This window comes from Cnephaeus nilssonii (genome assembly GCF_951640355.1).
Source record: "Cnephaeus nilssonii genome assembly, chromosome: 14".
NCBI lineage: Eukaryota > Metazoa > Chordata > Mammalia > Chiroptera > Vespertilionidae > Cnephaeus > Cnephaeus nilssonii.
In genome coordinates this window covers 5,442,303-5,462,954 of record NC_137085.1, presented here as the reverse complement: position 1 = coordinate 5,462,954, position 20,652 = coordinate 5,442,303, and the positions used below count along the sequence as shown (strand labels likewise).

The 20,652-nt window shown below is 54.8% G+C and overlaps 1 protein-coding gene across 1 annotated transcript; it reads left to right on the top strand.

Annotated features, from left to right (window-relative positions):
* The first annotated feature begins 754 nt into the window (after positions 1-754).
* On the top strand, positions 755-18,474 carry URM1 (ubiquitin related modifier 1). The gene is made up of 5 exons (XM_079790845.1): positions 755-820; positions 5,097-5,167; positions 14,284-14,365; positions 15,761-15,809; positions 16,168-18,474. Exons 1-5 carry the CDS (start codon positions 786-788, stop codon positions 16,234-16,236), a joined length of 306 nt encoding a protein of 101 aa, XP_079646971.1. The 5' UTR covers positions 755-785; the 3' UTR covers positions 16,237-18,474.
* Positions 18,475-20,652: the final 2,178 nt, after the last annotated feature.

Genomic DNA, 20,652 nt, shown 5'->3' with positions numbered 1-20,652 from the left:
TTTGCACCTTCCTGTCTTGTTGATCCAGCATGCTCTCCCACCCACAGCCTTTGCACCTTCTGTTCTCCACACTGGAACGCTCCCGGAGGTTTCTCTCCCCTGACATCCACCTCGATAATTCTCCTCAGGCTTTAAAAGCTCAGCTCAAACTGAGTCACTTCTTTGAGATTTTACATTTACTAGGAAGGCTGATATGTTTACATGATCAGCGTCAGTTTCCCCCACTAAACTGTGAGTGCCCCCATTGCAGGAATCTTGTCCATCCGGTTCACCACTGCACCCACAGCACCCACCAAGATGCCTGGCCCACAGAGGACGTGCAATAAATATCTGTAGACTGAGTTAAACCCAACTCGACAGCGAAGGGGGTGGTTGGATGGCGAGTCCATAGCCCAGGAGAGAGATTTCTGGGCTGTAAATAAAGATTGGAGGGGTCGCCCAAGCGGTGTGCGGACAAGATATCTGTAACTAATCCCAAGATAAACAGTAACGTGGCTCACAGTCGCTGCGCAAAGATGCGGCGGACTCTCCTCCGCCTGGCTGTGGCTTACAGGTCGCTGTCCACCTCGGGGGTCTGAGCCCCTTTCCTAAAAGACGGAGAGGGACCAACTCAAAGGACCACCCCCTGCCCCGGCCCCCGTGACCTGCCCCGCCCACTCCGGGCCTTTCTCCAATAGCTGAGGACAACGGCTCCCTGGGCACCGCCTCTTCCGTCCGCGGAACCGGAAGTGTGGCGGGAGCGCCGGAAGTTGAAGGGAGTTTTCTGCGACCTCGGCTTCCTCAACATGGCAGCGCCCTTATCAGTGGAGGTGGAGTTCGGGTGAGTCACAGAGTTGGGGGCGCCGTGGGGATGGATTGAAGTTTTCAGGCCCAGAACTCCTCTCCCTCTGCTTTGGGGGCTGTCGTGACCGAATCTCTGAGGTTTCTGGCGCGATCTTTGAGCTACGCCATCCGCCTCGGAGGGTCTGAAAGGCTCGGTCTCCTTTGGCGACGAGGCCGTAAGTCCGGGAATAGAGGCGCACGTCCGGGCGTGGAGGTGCGCTCCGGACACTCTTCAGTGCCCTCTACCCTGCCGGACTCAAAAGGCGTGATGGTTAGCAGGCGGGCTCCCCACCTTCTTTGCCAATCCCGTTTTGGACCAGGCCCATGTGTCTGGCACCTGATCTAGAGCCGAGAAGGACCACCCTACACTCCTGCATTCTGTTTTTCTGGCAGCAAGTCCACTTAACGGTTCTTGAAGCCTTGATTCTCGTGGGATGTGTGGCCAAGACGAGACTCCTTCTCTTTCGCAAGATTTGGGGTGTTCAACATACCTGAGCCCCTTTTAGGACGTTGAGTAAATTTACTGAGTCTGTCTGCAGTCAGGTGGAGATATAGGGATAAGGTAGTGCAGTGGAGAAGTCTAACCCTGACAGTACAGTATGCACAGATGAAAAGTACAGGAATTGGAGTATGCATACCAATAGCTGAAGAAACACTGATCAGGGAGGATGTCTCCTCAAACCACTATTTTCTGTCCTCTATATCTGATTTCAGAGCTCAGAGAAACTGCAGAGCTTAGAAGGCAAGGGAACTGAGACCCTAAGAGATGGGTGGTGTAATTTCCAGTCATATGGAAGCTGTGTGTGTGTGTGTGTGAGAGAGAGAGAGAGAGAGAGAGAGAGAGTGTGTATGTGTTTGGGGGGGTACTGTAAACAAGCCAAGGCTTATGTGAAAGGAAAAGTCTGAAATGGGAATCTGAAACCTCTGTCCCTAAATGCCTTTTCTTATATTGGATGTCCCCAGTTTCTTTCATGCTTTCCCTTCATTGGGTAGTTTATTCACTAGTCATTTATTGAGTGCCTACCATGTGCCAGGCAGTGAGCCAGACACTGAGGATACAAAGATAAATAGAACTCTGTCCATGTTCTCCAGTGTTCAGCATTTCTGTCCCTTAGAAGGAGGCAGTCTCATGAATGTTAAATGCATTTTAATTGATGATGTTGTCTAGTCCCTTGGATCCAGTTAGAACCATACTGGTTTGGACTCCTGACTATTTTGCTTCACTGACCCCGCCATGGCCCCCATAGCATAGAGGTTCTAGGAGATCCCTACTGCTTTGACAGGCCTTAGCCGAGCTGAAAATGGCAAAGCTGCCGACTGCCAATGTTAATTTAAGGTTTATCTACAGCCAACCTAACCTTTCAGTCTCACTGAGTCAGACATGGTATTTGTTGAACAAAAATGTCTTCTGTCTGTCAGCAGTAGGGAATTCCTGTGAAGAAGATATGGTCCTTGCCCTCCAGAACTTAGAGACTAGCTTAATTACCCCTTTTCTGGCCGGACTATGTCTAGCCTCAGCCTCCCTTATCCCCAAGAGCAACAGTGAGCCCCAACAAGGCAGGACAACATTCCTGCACCCTTTTACCCACCTCCTAACACCTACATCCACCACCACAGTGTCCCGTGAGAATCACAGCCTCTCAGGAATGCAGGAATGCCCAAGATGCATACGAAACCCAGATACCTTCTCTCTTTGTTCTTTTCTCAGTGCCTGTTTTTGTCCCTGGCCTTTCTTTAATTTCCTACGTTTCTTAGCAGACTCCCCTCACCCTTCACTCTGAACCTTAGCAGATTTGCTTAGAAGCTGCCACTGTGATCCTTGAAGAGTCTGGGTGAGGACTTGGCCTCTCCCCCTTGGGCAGATGTCCTCCCAGTCCCACCAGCTCTGATCCAGAAGACCACTCATACGTTTCTCACTCTTATCAGTTCTGCCATCCTTTGTCTTCCCTCCTGAACTGTCCTGAGCAGACCATTTTCTTCGGTCACACAGGATTCAAAGTTTGTAGTATAGGTGTGTTTTGTTCCTGTGGTGCAGACGTGAGATTCCCTCCTCCTTTTCTCTTTTCCTCCTTCCTGAGTCTGGAGGTATTGACAAAGGGAGGGAACGAAGTTAGAGAAGAAGTGGGAGAAATGGGCATTTTCACTCATGGCAAACTGAGTGCCTGTTGTGTGTCAGGCCTTGTTTTAGGCAGAGCTTGCATTCCAACTGGTAGAGGGGAAATAAGATTTAAAGAATATAAGATAAGCCCAGCCGGTGTGGCTCAGTAGTTGAGCATCAACCTGTGAACCAGGAGGTCACAGTTTGATTCCTGGTCAGGGCACATGCCCAGGTTGCAGGCTTGATCCCCAGTAGGAGGGTGCAGGAGGCAGCCAATCAATGATTCTCTCTCTTTGATATTTCTATCTCTCTCCATCTCCCTTCCTTTCTGAAATCAATAAAAATATGTTTACATATGTATGTATGTTTGTGTGTGTGTATGTGTGTATGATAAGAAGATGATAAGCTAGAAAAAGTGAAGGCAATTTTAGGAGTGTCTATACCAGTCACTGGTACCAAGAAACACTCCCACCAAGAATTGGGGAGTGGACGAAAGATGAGGTATCTTAAGATACAATTCCTTAATTGACTCTGAAGAGCAAACCCTGTCAGACATAGAAGAGTCTGGCCTTGGTTCTCTAATGGGGCCAAAACAGGTCCCTTACCTGCCGCTCTGTATCACTCCGGGGCTGGGCATACACCTTATTCCCCTCCAGGTGTGCTGACAGCAGAAACCCCTCTGGGTGAGCTAGTGAACCCAGCGGTGACAGGTCACTCTCTGGTTCTCTCTTCATCTGCTTGTAAAGGGAAAAACAGACTCAGCCTCTGAGCCTGGCACCACCAGGTTTGGCCATTCTTGGTTGTTTGCCTGGGTCCCAATGTCTCCAGCTCCCACCCCTTTTCTCTGACCCCCCAATTTCCGAGCCCCTTGCCTGTGGCCCTCCCCCAGCCCAGCTGCTGCATGTGCCAGCCCCCACCCAGGAGAGAACGAGGCTCTTGGAAGGGGATAAATGGAGGCTCTGTGCAGGCTTGCAGCTGAAATGGCCCTGCGCGCCGCCACAGATGGGCCTCCTCTCCCCCTCCACATTTCTGCATCAACAAAGCATAACCTTGTTTGGATGACAGTCGCCCCATGTTTCCCCCATGACAATGCTTGCCTTGCCTTTGCCTCCCAGCGGAATGTCTCAGGACATCTCTGTTCTCTGAAATTGGGAAAGAGTGGTAGGGTGGGAGGCCTCGCATCTTGTCAAAGGCCTGTTAAGGCCTTCTCAGTTAAGTTCCACATGAAGTCTGCGATGGAATCTGGAGACCCAGGGGGAGAGCAGTGTGGGGCACCGAAGGAGTCCTGGTGTCCACATCATCAGCCCGGGCTTCTGGAGTTGTCTCTGAGCGTCTCTGCCGAACCAGCCTTCCCTTGTCTGGTGCTGGCACACACAAGTGAACCAAATTCTGCCCTCAAGGGGCTTTCTGACCTTTGGGGGGTCTTGTGGTTTTTTTTCTGCTAAGGCTGCCAGGGCTAAGCAGAAACCAGTTAGACTTCAAAGCCTAGTTCAGCCACTGCCTCTGTGTCTTTAGACAAGTCACTGCTTCAGGCTTCGGCTTCTCCATTGGATGGCATTAATGTCTACCTCCCTTCTTCCTTCCCTGGGATGCCCTGAGGATGAAATGAGATGAAGAATGGTCTTGTAAATTGCTAAACCTGGTGAAATCTCTTACCCTCCGGCACTGTGGTGTGCCACCAGGCCAGCAGTGCTTGGCACAACAGGGACATTTCAAACCCTCACCTGGCCAGAGGAAACCCCTCAGCACATACAGGGTCTGCAGTGTGACTCGTGGTGGCTTCTCAACGTTTTTGTAGATGGAAAGGCTGAGGCTTGAGAACATGGAGTCACATGCCCGGGGTCTGGGTGTCAGGCAGGGGTGGAGGCTGGTCTCCATCTCGAGGCGGAAAGCACTCAACCTGAACCTGTATGCTAAGCTGCCTCTTGAGAAAGCAGAGGAGTAAAAACAGGAGTCTGCAAATTGGATACTTGGTTATTGGTAAAAATGATTTATATCCTACTTTACCACATCAGGAAGTCACATTTGAGAATCAGTCACCGGTACCCACGGTGTTCCTGAAACTTGGATCGCGGCATCTCGTGGGCTTCGGTGCCAGCCCCCTCCTCGGTTTTCATTCTCAGCGAGGTGTTTGCAGGAACTGACCTGGCTGTCTTTCTCTGGCCCTCCTTTACAGAGGTGGCGCGGAGCTCCTGTTCGACGGTGTAAAAAAACATCAGGTCACCTTGCCTGGACAGGAGGAGCCCTGTGAGTATGCGTATCTGAGCCCCTCTCTGGGGTACACTGGGCAGGCGTCTACAGGATCATTCAGTCCCGTTCAAGTGGGAATAGGTCAGATTTCCTGGCCAGAGGGAAGGAGGAAGAGAGATCACCAGAGTACCCTTCGCCATCCTCTCTCAGACCAGCCAGCTTTGCAGGAGGGTGGTGGTATCTACATCTTTAAGAATGTGGGTTAAGTGTGTATCCCCTTAGGACAGTGCTCGGCAAACTCATTAGTCAGCAGAGCCAAATATCAACAGTACAACGATTGAAATTTCTTTTGAGAGCCAAATTTTTTAAACTTAAACTTCTTCTAACACCACTTCTTCAAAATAGACTCGCCCAGGCCGTGGTATTTTGTGGAAGAGCCATACTCAAGGGGCCAAAGAGCCGCATGTGGCTCGCGAGCCGCAGTTTGCCAACCACGGTCTTAGGACCTTAGGCCAGTACCCTCACCTCTCTTAGATTTAGTGTTCTTATCTGTGAAGTGGGCATGGTAATCTCTAGCTCTCACAGTTGCTAAAGGGAGCATCTTTATTAATTTAATTTTTAAAATATTTCCTTTATTGATTTTAGAGAGAGAGGAAGGAAGAGAGAAACATCAATTTGTTGTTCCACTTATTTATGCATTCATTTGTTGCTCTTGTATGTGCCCTGACCAGGAATTAAACCCACAATCTTGGTGTATCAGGATAATGCTTTAACCAGCCAAGCTACTTGGCCAGGACTAAAGGAGCATCTTTATTATTATTACTAGAGGCCCAGTGCACGAAATTCGTGTGGGGGGAGGGGTCCCTCAGCCCGGCCTTCACCCTCTCCAATCCGGGATTCCTCTTGCAATCTGGGACTGCTGGCTCCTAATCACTCGCCTGCCTGCCTGCCTGATCGCCCCTAACTGTCTCTGCTTGCCGGCCTGATCGCCCCCTAACTGCCCCCCTGCTGGCCTGGTTGCCCCATAACTGCCCCCCTGCCAGCCTAGTCGCCCCATAACTGTCCGGAAGGAAGTCAGGAAGATGTCTGGTCGACCCGGTCTAATTAGCATATTACCCTTTTATTAGTATAGATGTGGCAGCAGAGAAATGTTCTCATGAAGGTGGGTAATCTTCACCGAGAATGGGAAAATGCACATGGGCTCTCATTATGGTAAGAGGATTTAGATGAGAAGAAGATACCCAGCCAAAAAGGAGGCTGGAGGAGGGAGGATGACTGAGGGAGACAATGGGCTTTTTTCATTTGTCCATTTAAATAAATACTTGTTCATCTTTCTTTAACAAACATACACTGAGCACTTCCTGTGTGGCAGACCATGTACCAGGCACTGGGGAGACAGCCATGAATGAGAGCCAGTCCCTGCCTTCAAACTCAGGGGGTGGGGGAGTTGACGAGGTCCAGCTGGGTAAATATCAGTGTAGCCTAGAGGCAGGGTGGTATCACCGTGGAGATACACCACATTCCTAGCAGTGGGTCCTCACCAGAGAAGAATACTCAGGACTGAGAGCCCATTTTACCTAGGGCCTAGGCGCTTCAGGGGAGAAGAGGAAATCAGTCATTAGGAGGCAGGAGAATGAGGTTCCTGGAGGCAGGCAGAGGAAAAGGTCCGTGAGGTTTGACAGGATTCTTCTGGAACTGGATGTTCATCTGCCAGGAATCAAACAATTATTCCCCAAATTCCCTGGCTGCCAAGGCTATCTCTGATCCTCCTTCGGGTCTGAGAGCAGTGGCACAAGGTAGGTCTATGTGCCACACTCAGAGGTTGGGGGACACTCACCACGGAACAGGGCACTGCCCCCTTCCAGCTGGTGGTGGGTATGAGGCTGGGGTTAAATGTCAGGGTTGTGGGATTGTGTGTGTCCTTGGCAGGGAAAGAGCCAGGGTGATGAAGGTGACTGTTTCTTACTTTGACAGATGGCCATGCAACTTTGGGAGGGAACAAGAGGCTCTCAGAAGAAGCCTTAAAGACCTGGCTGGGCAGTGATTAAAATACCACAAATTATTATTTATTTTCTCCTGCATTTGCATGGCACGAATGTCCCCAAGTTTAATAATTCCAGCCCTTTTTATTCCTTCATTGGCCAAATGCTCACCGAATGCTAGTACTTTATTCTTTCCTGTAGTTGGCCTGTATTATTTTGAGTGCCTCCTTTGTGCCAGGCATAGTACTAGTTACTGGGCATTCGGTGCTAGTGAAACAGATATGGTTCTTGCCCTAATAATGGAGCTTACGGAAGTGGTGCCAGGCAATAAATAAGTAAATACATACATGTATAGCTGTACAAGTGGTTGTCACGGGCATGAGAGCAAAAGGGTGCTGTGAATTAGACAACAGGTGGTCAGGGAAGGCCTCTTTAAAGAGGTGACCTGGAGGCTAAGTCCTGAAGGATGAAAGGAGCCAGCCCAGTAAATGGGAGGGACAGCAGAGGATGGGGGCCTGCTTCAGGCAAAGCAGATAGCACTTGGGAAGGCCCCTGGTGGAAGGCCTCCGAATGGTCAAGGAGCTGAAAGAAGTCCAGTGTCATGAGGGGCACGTGCTGAGTTTGACGTGGTTGGCAAAGCCCCAGTTGGTGGTGCAAATAATTGTCACAGATTCCTAGGCGGCAGCTACCATTCCATTTTTAAACGTGGCCACCCAAACTCAGGTGTCACGTGTCTTACTCCAAGTCTATACAATTATTTATTTTTTTTAATGTATTTTATTGATTTTTTACAGAGAGGAAGGGAGAGGGTGAGCGAGTTAGAAACATCGATGAGAGAGAAACCTCGACCAGCTGCCTCCTGCACACTCCCCACTGGGAACGTGCCCACAACCAAGGCACACGCCCTTGACCGGAATTGAACCTGGGACCCTTGAGTTTGCAGGCCGACGCTCTATCCACTGAGCCAAACCAGTTAGGGTCATACAATTATTTAAATGGCAGAGCTGGGATTCAGAACCAGATTTCAGGGTCTCCAGAGTCCTTGCATAGTGCCTCTAACTCACCATCATTTACCCTAAGAGGCTCCCTGACTAAGGTAACATCTCACACCTGCAGTGTACTTTCCAGTTTTTACACTTTCATTCATTTATATTCATGCTTTCAACAGCTACTTAGTTTGATTCTCATAATGACCCCAGTAAATATTATCCATCATCAAGGAAACCAAACCAAGAGAAAGGAGACCTGTCCAGAGTTACTCAAGTAGGGAGGGTGGGCTAACCAGGTTTTTGGTCCCTCGCCCTCCATTAGCTGCTTAAGGGCAGGTGGGGCCTAGCCTCCCCTCTGGAATGAAAGGAAAGGAGACGGGAGGGAGCGGAAACGGTCCCTCGGCTCAGTCTTTGGGCCCTTGGCTGTTACTCTACTTCTGGTTCCCGTTTTTGCCCTGCTGTGCCCAGAGGCTTGGGTCACAGCGCAGCCACAGAGCTGGTTGGCAGCGGCCAGGCCTTACCCTGGCACACGGGAGCCCAGCAGTTGCCACTGGGAGAGTCTTACTCTTCTCCCAGGCCCGTGCCCAGATCTGTTGTCTGGCAGCCTTCCCAGCCCAGGGGCTGCCACTTGGCCAAGTAGGTCCTGGAGACTCCAGCAGAGAAAATAGCAGCCATAAGTTTATGGGTTGTGACAAGTCTCACAAACAAGGAAACTCCAGGGCCCTGGGTCTTGGGCCAGGGGACAGCTTCCAACCCGGCCAGTTTGGGAGAAGAGGATGGGCAAAGCCAAAGTGGGTGAAACGGCGAGAGGAGCCCTGGCGCTGCACAATAGCTCGTCACTTCTCTCTGTGAGCCCGGCGTCCCGGCTGTGAAATGGGAGGCTGGCCTAGCTTTCATCCTCATTGATTTGGTTATCTATTTGACATCTACATTTTGGAAACATTACTTTCAAAGCAAGTATGCAATTCTGGGAAGCAGGGGTGGGGAACATCTGGCCTGTGGGCCATAGAGGGTCCAGGAAATCATTTAGTCTGGCCCTGCCAAGGCATTAGGAGTGAGTTAATTAAATGTTTGACCAAATATAAGAGGTAATTTTTAAGTGGATAAATTTGTATGGCCCACAAATGATGTTGTAAATATACACATGGCCTTCGGCAGAAGAAAGGTTCCCCACCCCTGTTGTAGGGCGACATCTTAATAGCCATTTCCATGGGACAGGTCATCTGGGCACCCACCAGCTTTGGGCATTGTGGCCCCTGGGGCTGGCTTTTATGCTTCAAGGATCCCTTCAACTCAAGGCTTCCAGCCTATGCATGGTGGTCAGTGCCTGGAGCAAACCCAAAACATCAGTGGACAGGCTGCCCCACCAGGGGCATTACCTGCCCTGACCCCCGGGAGGAGACGTGTGGGCCTCACCTTTCCCTGCCCCTCTTCCTCTGTCCTGCCATTGTATTAAAGGCCGGCTCTCTAGGGAGGGTAGGAGCTGGAGAGAGCTCCCTGTGCTTTAAACTGCTTATTATGCATTTCACAGCCTCTCTGGGCCAGCTGTTCCTTTCTTTGCTCTCAGCCTGTTTGCAGATCCCCTCCCCACTGCCATCCTCTCCCCCCCAACCCTCCCCCCCCCCCAGTCCCTGTGCAAAATTGCTTTTGAAAAGATCCACTTTCTGCTTAATTAAACAATGAGGAGCGTCCCTTTGCACATCTGTAAACCTCCTTCTGAGGCCAGTTTAGCCCACAAACTGCTCCTTTCTTACCCCCTTTCACTTGTAAATGGACCCTCTGATGTTCCCTCTACCCTCTCTTCTCTTTTATTCCCCCCACCCCAGCTCATTCTTTGCCCTTTTCAACTAAGGCCTGGGGTGGGCTCCCAGAAGAGCCTTGTCTTGGAGCCCAGTAGACTTGGTGGGGACTTGAGTGGATTAACCTATGGAAGAGAAAACTCGGGGGAGCCAGGATCCATCTCTCCCAAATCTGCAAGGCAGGCATGGGGATGAGGGGACACATGTGTTGGCATGGTCCCCGGGGACCAGCCAGGCTCAGTGGGAGTGACAGGAAGATAGATTTCTGGTTGGGGGGAAACTCTCCCTGAAGCCTTCAGAGAGAGGCTGGATGAGGGTCTGTTGCAGCCAGGATTCAATATCTGATAAGACCTTGAGATTGTTCTCTTTCAGCCTGAGAATCTAGGCTTGACACTATGGCGGCGGGGGGGGGGGGGGGGGGGGCTGTCACAGTGGGTGGCCAGTGTTCCCAGACAAGGACAAGTCCCCCAGGGTGAGGGATTCGGGTGGGAGCCTTTTTAGGTGCTCTCTAAGGGGCATGCATGGTGCCCTATCGCCAGCAGCTGTTAGGAGGTTCTGGTCGCCCAGAGGATAAGGACTCCTAACTCACTGGGCAAATGTACATGTGACCTGTGTGTGTGAGGCTGTGTTGGCCTGCTGCTAGCCTTATGCCTGAGTCCTCACAGCAACTCCTTGGTGGTTGGATTCTTATCCCAAATTGCCAGAGGATGACATGAGACTTAGAGGGGTAAAGTGACTTCCTACCCAAGGCCACCTAGCACACACTTCCCGGCTCCAGAAACCAAATCCTTAACCACTCCGCCACAGAGCAGCAAGCAGCCCCCGTCACTCACCACTGCTTTTCCCCAATGGGCAGGCCGGGTCCAGGCCTCCTGCGCTGGCAGCCTTGTATCAGGGTGTTCCTCTCCTTCTGGGGCTGCGTGCCTAGGGGCAGTCGGGCCTCTAGCACGCAGGGCCTCGGGGTGTGGTTCCTTCTAGCCGGGTTGTCCTGGCAGCATCATAGGGGTCTGAACATCTAAAATAGAGAAGGCCAGTGTCGTGGGCTCCGTCACCACTCTCCAAGTTAGTGAATCCTCCCTAGGGGGTGAGGGGGTTTCAGTTGGTTGGAGTATCGTCCCGTACACCAAAAGGTTGTGGGTTCGATTCCTGGTCAGGGCACATACCTAGGTTGCAATTCAATCCCCAGTTCAGGCATGTATGGTAGGCAACCAATTGATGTTTCTCTCTCCCTTGTTCTCTCTCTAAAATCAATAAAAGCATATCCTTGGGTGAGGATTAAAAAAAAGAAAGGTAGTGAATCGCACAAAAAAATCCCAGCTAGTCCCAGCACTGTCTGATTAATGGTTGGCTGACTGTACCCCACTCTTCAAAGTGGTCTGAACATATCCCCAGGGTGCTAGACGCCCGGGCAGAGTGTGGAAGCTCAGGGCATCAAGAAGGGCAAAAGGTACAGGTTCTTCTGAATCATAGAAGAATTACAGCATTGATATGCCAGGCACAGTGCCAAGGGCTTTATATGAATCATCTCATTCGATCCTCACAACAGCCCTAAGAGACTCTTACCAATCCCATTTTGCAAAGAAGGAAGCTGAGGCTCATGAGATCTTTACCCAAAGTCACATAACTAGGAAGTGATGGAGTCCAGGCTGTTGGTAAGGTTCTGTGCTGTGTGCTATGGCCAGTGCTGGGTCCTCAGAGCACCCTAGTACTGGTGACTGTCCATTTGAGCTGAATCTCGCTGCGTGTGTCAAGGCAGAGAAACATGGAGCACAGTTCCAGGCAGCGGGGTTCTGCGCCCTCGGAGCATAGATTTGGTGAATACCCCTGGGGTTCACGGGAGAGTGAAGTGTCTTCCAGATCTGGCCCCTGACACTGCTCATGCCAACCTTCCTGCCTTCTCTGTTCTGTTACCTTGAACCTGCCAATTCCCTCCTGCCTCAGGTCTTCCCATATGTTCTTCCTTCTGCTCCCCCATCCTACCCTACTCATTCTTCAGGCCTCAGCTTCAATGTTAACATCCTCAGAAAAGTTTTCCCCAATCCTACACAAAGGAGCATTTATCATCACTCATTAAATAAGTAATGTCTGGCTTCCCTGCTGGCCTGTCAGCTCCATGAGGGTAGGCCATGTCTGTCTTGCTCACTGCCATCTCCCTAGCACCTGGCACTACTAGTTGCTCAGTAAATATTTATCTTGAGAATGATTGCATGAGATCCCAGCAGGAAAAACACCCTCTGTGGCAGTGGGAAGGCAGGAGGACACAGCGGGAAGGTAAAAGTGAGATTCCCCAGAGCCATCCTCAAGCCACCAGCCCCTGACTCTGCTTAACCCTTCCTCCTCCCCTGGGTGCCTTTGGAAGCCGACCATCTGGCTTGGAGGCCATTTGCATATTGTCTGGGCCTCAGCAAGCCTAGCAAGATGTCCCTGGGGGGGGGGGGGTGTTTGAGGCCAGGCCTAGTGGCCCTTGCAGCCTGCTCTGAGTCCCATCTCTCCCCACCCCCAAATCCAGGCATGGGGGAACAATAAGAATGGTGATGCGGTGGCCTCACCATGGTAACAGGTTATCAAGAATGTGGGCAGGCCTGAGGGGTGCAGTGGAGGGAGGGAATGACCTCAGCAAAGAGGAGCATCATGATAAATGAGCCAGCACCGGCAGCAGACTCACCCCGAGCCCACCCCTCTGGGACTCCAGGATGGTGCCATCACTCTGATGACCCCGACATGACTACTAGCCACCCCCCACCCACTCCCCACACACACCACCCCCCCCCCCCCAGCATCTCCAGAGTGAAATAGAAGCCCCTTCCTTTTACACAACTGGGGCTGGTTCTGTACAGGACGGCCAGGTTGTGGAGGTGCAGCTGGTGGCCCTCAGGCCAGGCACTGCCCAGTCCCTCTCAGTGCCTCTGCACACACCGGCAGAACCCTGCCGCCAGGGCTGGCTGATGGATGTGTCAGACTCCGGCAGCTCTATCGAGCGGCCACAAGATGTATGGGCTGGCGGCCCACCAGACAGTGCCAAGATGGAGGCCAAGGGGAAACCTCTGAAGCGCAGGCCTCAGGGGAGCACAGCCAGACAGCCAAACGGACTGCAGCTAGTTGGAGGCAACGCTCCCCGTCCCTGCCCACTCCGAGGACCATGAGGACTCCAGTCTGCTTTGTTTGAACGGAATTTTTAAGGTGGCGGTCTCAGTCCATGGACACTGCCCATGGTCCCGGGCTCTTCTGGCATGTGATCCAGGGAAGTTGGCATGGAGCAGAGTGAGCCAGTCGGACCAGTGTGCAGCCTGTCTGCCTCCAGGGAGGGTGGTATGCAGGCCATTGAGAGTGTCTTACAACCCCGAGCAACGCTGGCCCTGTGTGTGACATGCTGCTGGGCCTACCTTGCCCCAACAGCCTTTCCCTCACCAGCGTGCCAGGACTGACTCTACGCTCATCGCCTGGGCCCTTCTCCAGCTTGGCCTGAGACATTGCCTCGGTGGGGGTGACTGGCTAGCCCAAGCCCTCCACTGGCTTCCCCAACACTAGGGGTCTCCTTGGCCTTCAGTCCTGGAGTTGTCTGTGGGAGAGAAGGAGCTCCTGCCGCCTCAGGAGACAGTCGTTGAGGAGCGGTAGTTGAGAGCCATGGCATCCGAGGAGCTTATAGCGCCAGGTTTCAGTGTGCCTAGGAAAGGAGAGGTGACCCTGGGGACAGTGGCCCGGAGCCTCCGCATAATGTGCAAAGAGCTAGGTGGCCGTCCCACAACAACAAAGCAGATGTCGGTGTCCGGAGGAGCCGGAGAGGCCCATTCGGCCCTGAATCTCTTGCCTCTTCAGGGTGCTGCCCACAGCCCAGGGAGGGGAGGGCTCTGTGAAGGGGAGTTGGGGGGCAGTGATTTGTCAGCTCTCTGCTGGTGAAGGATCCTTCTCTCCCTCTGCTGGAGGAAATTAACTGATGGTATCAGCTCAGCAATTGTTTCTCTCCCCTCACAAAGGGAAATGTATGCAGACCCCTCCAGGAGCAAAGCGGAATCCTCCCCCCGGGACTGGCTGGGCAGAGGAAGGTGGAGGGGGCTCTTCAGGGCCCTCTCAGAAGCCGGTCTGTGGCAGCTCCAGACCAGTTTCCAGGACTCATGGGTGGGGCTGTCTCCCAACCCTTCAGATGTGACAGTTCCTCCTGCTGCCTGCCTTGAGTCCCCATTGCCTCTTGAGGCCTTCAATAAGCTAGGTGACACTTCCTCTGGAGATCTTCCTGGCAGGCCACTGGCCTCTGCTAACCCACTCCCTCACCTTGGGAATCCACGAGTTCAGGGGCATGACAGCCTGCTCTGAAGAGCCGTGTTCGCTGCCTTCTGGTGCGGCCAGGCACCGGACAGCAGGAACAATTTGGCTTTGACAGTAGTTTGTTCTGTGCCTTCCTCCAGGGGACATCCGGAACCTCCTTGTCTGGATCAAGAAGAATTTGCTGAAAGAGCGGCCAGAGCTGTTCATCCAGGGAGACAGTGTGTGAGTCCCTTTCTTGCCTCCCCTGAGGGGGGTGGGCAGAGGGAAGGAGGTCTGAGCCCCTCGCTATGTGTGCAGCCACCGCCTTCTCCGTTCCTGTTGTCTCCTTTGTCATCCCCTGACCCTCTGAGGAAAGCTTTCACTTTCTTGTTACCACACGATGGTTGGGGACTTTTTTAAACACCCCGGTCAGGACACTGATAAATTTCTCCCGGTCACAAACCTCCTTCCGGTTGCCACACACTTGCTGTGGAACCTTAGGCAAGTTACTTCACTTCTCTAGAACTCTGCTATGCGCTCTGTTCAGAAGTCCTGAGGAAAAGAAGCTGCCCAGGGTCCCTTTCATTCCTCGACAGTCTAGAACTTTCTGTGATGATGGAAGTGTTCTATATCTGTGCTGTCCAAGATGGTAGCTGCTGGGCACGTGAGCCTGTTGAGCCCTGGAAATGTGGCTAGTGTGACTGAGGAACTAAATATTCACTTATTTCATGGTAATTTAAATTTAAACATGGCTAATAGATACCATATTGAACGGCAGAGGTCAAGGATTCTAGGGGGTCACTCAATGCATGTGCACACACAAACACACATTTGTGCCCACTGAAGACACCCCTGCCCACAGCTCCTATATCTGCGCCAGGCCCAGCTCAGCCTCCTAGGCAAGGAGCCAGGTTCCAAGTGCACAGAAGTCACTTCTGCAACAGGCCAGCCTCAGGTGTAGAAGCGGTGGGCGGGGTGCTTGTGGGACTCGTTCATCTGCGCTGAAGCAGAGGTCACCAGCAGGTCCTGGGGCATGCAGCCCCTGGCTCAGATCATGGTCCAGGAGTCATGGAGGCCACCCTCAAGGCCAGCAATGCTCCTTGGGCCACTGCCAGCAGGAGCCAGCCAAGGTACCTGTTCCAGCATCAACCTACCCTGCCTTACACTAGGCAGGGCTGCCCGGAGGCCTTCAGGTGCTCGGAGCCACTGTTGGCCTTCCCTGGCTTGGAAGACTGAGACAGACCCTTGGGAGCATGCTGCTGCCAGTGGGCACCACCACAGGCTCAGGCGAGAAGCACCTCACACATCATCCCAGTTCAGCCTCGCGCAGGCCCCGTGGGGAAGGCTCTGTCGTTTGTCCATGTTCAGCAGAGGAAACTGACACTCAGAGAAACAACATGACCTGCCTGAGACCTGGGAGGTGGTGCTGGCATTTCCCTGTGGCCCCGAGGCTGTGACTGTCTGACCTGTTTCCATTAGATTCAGACTCCCCTCTCTTTCCTGGGAGACCTTTAACAGGAACAACAGGAGGAAAGGCCCCCCCACACTCCCCTGCAGCCCAAGTGTCTGAGCCTCTGTCCTTGCTGCTGACCGCCCCTGCCCTTCCTCCCCTGCTGTTCACCACCCTCTTTCCCACAGGAGGCCGGGAATTCTGGTGCTGATTAACGATGCAGACTGGGAACTGCTGGTCAGTACCTCGGGACATCCCTCCCCCACCCCTTCCCCTCACTGCTTTAGTGGGCAAGCCGGGGGCCTTTCATGAGGCCCACATAGGGTGATGGAAGAATCCTCTGTCCCACTGTAGCCTCCAAACGGAGGCTACTCCAGTCTCCCACCCCAAGAGAGGAAGAAAAGGGTAGCTGGGGGACGTGGTGAGCTGTCCTCCATCCTGGATATTTGCAAGGTGAAGTACAGGGTACCTGGTTTTCTGGTACATTCTATCCCAAAACAACTAAGTGCGCGCGCCCTCCCCCTGGCCCTCACGACACCTGGGGAGAAACTGGGAAAGTGGCCCTGATGGTCTCCTCATTTCTCTCCTGCACCAGGGTGAGCTGGACTACCAGCTTCAGGACCAGGACAGCGTCCTCTTCATATCCACTCTGCACGGTGGCTAAGGACCCCGCTCTGTGCCTGGGCCCCTTGGAGTGGGGAGAAGAGAACAATCAGACATGCCCTTGGACCCTGCTTCCAGATCTCCCTATCCCCCTTCGTTGCTTTCTTCCCTGATCTGTCTGTCCCCTGGGTTCCCTCCGTGCAGGGAAAAGAGGCCAGGTGCTAAAAGGAGCCTTTCGCAGGCAGGCACGTGAGCAGGGGCAGGCAGGCAGGCAGGTGCCTGAGCCCGCACTCCCTCTCCCGGCAGCTGAGGTGGGGGAGGGTGCCCTCTGGTTTGTCAAGAGGAGAGAGGGGCTCTGGGGCCAGGTGACCCAGCTGCCTTCCACTCCTGTGTCTCAGTCCGAGCACCGAGTGACCGCTGACAAGGCGCTCAGCGCCCGGTCACAGTGTCTTCATGGGGAAGATGGATGACCATTTAATAGCTGATGGGAGGCCCCTCCCTTCTCAACATTGGAGGAGTCCCCGCCTCAGTTTCCCCATCTGGACAGCAGAGGGCTCTGCCTGTCCCCCACCGATATCATTATGGAACCCCAGCTGGGGTCCCCTATTCAGAGCTAACCTCCCTCCCCCCCAGCAGCTGCTCTTCCAACCACACCCCTCCTTCTGCTCCCCCCCATCCACAGCCCTTGACCCTGGCTGGCCTTCCTCCCCCCACAGGCCACCAGATGGGCTCCTGAGACCCTCCCCCAGCAAAAGGCTGCCTGCAGCTCATTCTGGGGAGGAGGGAGGAGGGTTAACCTTGGACTAGCAAATAGAGGCCTGAAAAGGTCAGCGTGCCTCAGTTTCCTCCTCAACAACAACTGAATAAATTAGAGTATCAGAAAACAGGGCTGATACTGATGTCACAAATGTAGACTTTATCTCCCTTCCCACCGCCGGCAAGAAGCAGGAGGGGGGCAGGCAGCACCTGGTAGGCAGGGTGCTCACCCCTCCTCCCTCCATCCCTTCTGGAAGTCTTGGGGCCTCAGTGCCTGCAACAGCTGGCCTTGGGCAAATAAAAGACTAAGTTGTTTACTAGCCTCGCCTGGAGCTTTATCCGTAGAAACCAATGGCACCCACAGCCCCTTGGCCATGGTCTCTGTCCAGCCTCTGCCCCCACCCAGGGCTTTCAGAGCTGCCCTTCACCCGAAAAGGGGGCAGGGGTTGAAACCCAGACTACCAGCCTGTCTTGCAGGGGTGACCTGACCGGCCATCTGGAGAAGGGGTGGCAGAGCCGGTCGGTGCTGACCAGTCTGGGTCCCGGGAAGCACACTTCCTCACATGTCTGCCTGAGGCCGGGCTTTGTCCCACCAGCTGCAGCCAGCAGCCCCAGAACCCAGAATGGGGGGTGGCATAGATAAGACTGCTGAGCCCCTCCTTCCCAAGACCTGGAGAAAAGCTTTGGTTGCTGGAGGGAGATCTTAAATAAATAAATAAATATGAGGGCAGTAACATCATCCTGCCCCAAACACTAAATGCAGTAATTTATGGTGAAACTTCTCTCACTCTGTGGGGATGAAATGCCAGTTGGTTGTCCCAGCAGGGTGCTGGAGTTGCGGGGACGTGCTTGCATCACTCTCAAGGCATAAGGGACCCACGCCCCCTCCACTCTGCAGGCGGAGGGCCTCTGGACCTGTGTGGGTGGAGGCAGCCATATTGGGGTTATTGGTAGGAGCTGGTCTTGGTGTTCATGAAGACCAGTGTTGGGGTCCAAAGTGCTGTCTAGAGAGGCTGTTCGACAGCCCACACTAGGTGCTGATGTCAGGGTCTCCATGGTAGAGAACAGAGCAAGGGACTTGAAATGGCCCCCCACAGCCTCAACTTTAGAGGATCAGCCTGCCCCCTGATCCCTGTAACCTGGAGGTCCTTCCCTGCCTCCAGCCCCGCTGTCCCACCCAGGATTCCAAGTCCTGGAATCTGGGTGAGGCTTCCTTTCGCACCTTGACTGGCTGAGGGGGGTAGATATGGGATATCCCTTCCTCCACTGCACCCCATGAATGGTGCGGAGGAGTAAGGCAGAAGGACCCGCTGGGAAAACCACGTCCCGGAGGGAGACAGCAAGGGATGCCAGCTCGGAGCCAGGGTCCACAGAATTTTGGGTCATTTTCAGTCCTGCTTCAGAGGGGTCAGGTTACCTGACCTCAGCCCCAGCCGTGCCCAACTGCCTCTTTCCCCAGGCATCTCCTGGCTCCCACCTGTGAGGAAATAAACGAATAAGCCCCACTATCTCCGAAGATTTGTCTTTAATGAAAAGGATTCGTTTACCCAAGTTCGGTTTCCAAAGCCCAGGCAATTGCCCGGCTGGGGCGCATCACTCCCCACACTTGGACTCTGGCAGCGGCTGGAGGAGGCGCAGCCCATCGGTCCCTCTGGAGGGCCTGGCGGGAGGGGTCGGTTTATTGGGAATTTAGGGGTCGGTTGAGACTTTTTTTGTATTGGGATATTGGCGGGGGATCGATGAGAACCAATTCAAAACGAGTCAGTGCGTTCTGCCCGCATCGGCATCTTCTTTCGCTCCGACTTCCTGCGGCTGGACCGCCAGCAGCCGGCTCCCGGGACCACGTTCGTCCCACTGCCGCGAGCCGGCTTCATTCCGGCCGGAATTTGAAAAAGGGGAAACGACGCGATCGACTGGAGGACCCCCTCAGCCAGGACTGGTCACCCGCAGAGGAGGAGGAGGGCGACAAGGATGAGGATGGCGGCGCTGGCAGCAGGAACCGGCATCCCTCCTTGGCGGCCGGGCGGCCGCGATCCCGGCGCTGGGGCCGGCCAGCCGCCGCTCGAGCGAGGGTCTCGCCCTCACGAGCTCGGTCCCTGCGGCTCCCGCCCCCGTTGCGCCCGGAGCTCAGCCACAGATGTCCAGCCACAATTCTCGGTTGGCCGCAGACTCGTACAAGAATTGCGTTTGGACAATCAGTGGCGAAGCCCCTGAGTTCAGGGCCCCGGTCTCCGGCGGGGCTCCGCTTCGCTCCTTAACGAGGAACAGACCGGGAGGTCTCCGGCGCTGCGCGTCCAACTACCTCGCAGACGCTCGGCGGTCTCGGCCCGTGCCGCGGTAAGGCGGACAGCAAACACGCGGATCCCGACCCTGCGTGGGGCATCCCCGTCGCCCCAGGCGCGTGTCTCCTTCGATCGCGGCTCGGGGTCCCTAGAGTGGCCCGTGTTGGGTCTCTGCGCTGCCCCAGGCTAGGGGAATCTCCGTCAGGCCCGGGAACCCCGACTCCCCTCTCCCCGCCCCCAGCCTGGGCTTCCCGGGATCGCCAGGAATCCGGGGAGCGGCAGCGGGGGCCGAGGCCGGGTGGCGTTTCCGAGCCGGGGTCGGACTGCTGGACTCGTGGGTCCCCCGCCCCCGCCATCCCCGCGCACGCACCGGCTGGGGTGCTCTCCGCTTCCCTGTGGCTGAGTCGCGGCCGGGGCGCCGGTGGCGGCCGGGAGCGCTGGAATGCACCGCCGGGTCACCTGTCTTGCCCGGTGAGCCGGGCTGGGAGCCGGCGGGCTGGCGAGGCGCAGGGCTGAACCCGAGCGGGCGCCTCTGGCGGCTCGGGGCCGGGGCGGGCTTTTAGTGGGCCGCTCCAACAATACGGGCCTGGCGCGGAGAAAGGGGCTCGGCTGCAATTGGTACTGGATTTGAATAACGCCACGGGGCCATCAATGGTCATTGTGTCGGCGGGTAATGAATCTCCGCTGTCTCTCGGGCTGGCCAGGCAGCTGCAACCTGCGCTCAGGCAGCTCTTAAAGACATAGCGTGCCCCTCCCCGGGGCGCCCCCCCTGCGCTGGCCGGACCCCTCGCCCTCCCACCCCCACCCTGTGTCCTAGACTCTCAGTGCCCCGCCTGCTCCCTCCGCTGAACCCTTTGCCCACCGCCCCCCTCCCTCCTCCTGGGCTAGGCACCCGCATCTCTGCCCTGCACTCCCATGGACCTGACTCAGGCTCCTGGCCTTGACTGAGCTTTCCTCGCCTGCCCCGGGGACCCTGGAGTCTCAGTGCCCGGCCAGCCCTGGCCTCCTGTCTGCATCTAAACCGAGGCCTCTGGAGCCCTCCTTCCTGAAGCTCCTGCCCCGAGGGCTTCTAGCTGGAGGGTGAGGTGAGGGGGAACAGTCTAGAGGTCAGAGGGTCACCCCCTTAAAAGGCTCTGCTGAAGCATAAGGGAGGGGATGCAGCCCCGACCCCCAGGCTGAAGATGCCATCTCCAGTGACCACACCCCCACTAGGAATCGCAGACTGCAGGGACCCAGGCTTGGTTCCCAAGACACCTCCTGCAGGCTCCTGGGCACCTCAGCTCTCCAAGAGGGTTGGGGGGATGGAGCAGGGGAGGAAGAGGGGCGTGGAATCTAGCATTGCTGTCCTGTCTTCCACTGGACAGCCCACCGTCCGTCCAGGGGGGCAGGGGCTGTGTCTGGCTCAGAGGCGCTCTCCACCCCATCTCTGCCAGGAGACG

Bases quoted from the DNA above. Each gene is read 5' to 3' on its own strand.
- URM1 (XM_079790845.1), top strand. From the start codon at position 786: ATGGCAGCGCCCTTATCAGTGGAGGTGGAGTTCGG. The intron at 5,168-14,283 runs GTGAGTATGCGT...GCCTTCCTCCAG, and splicing joins GCCTGGACAGGAGGAGCCCT to GGGACATCCGGAACCTCCTT. The intron at 15,810-16,167 runs GTCAGTACCTCG...CTCCTGCACCAG, and splicing joins ATGCAGACTGGGAACTGCTG to GGTGAGCTGGACTACCAGCT.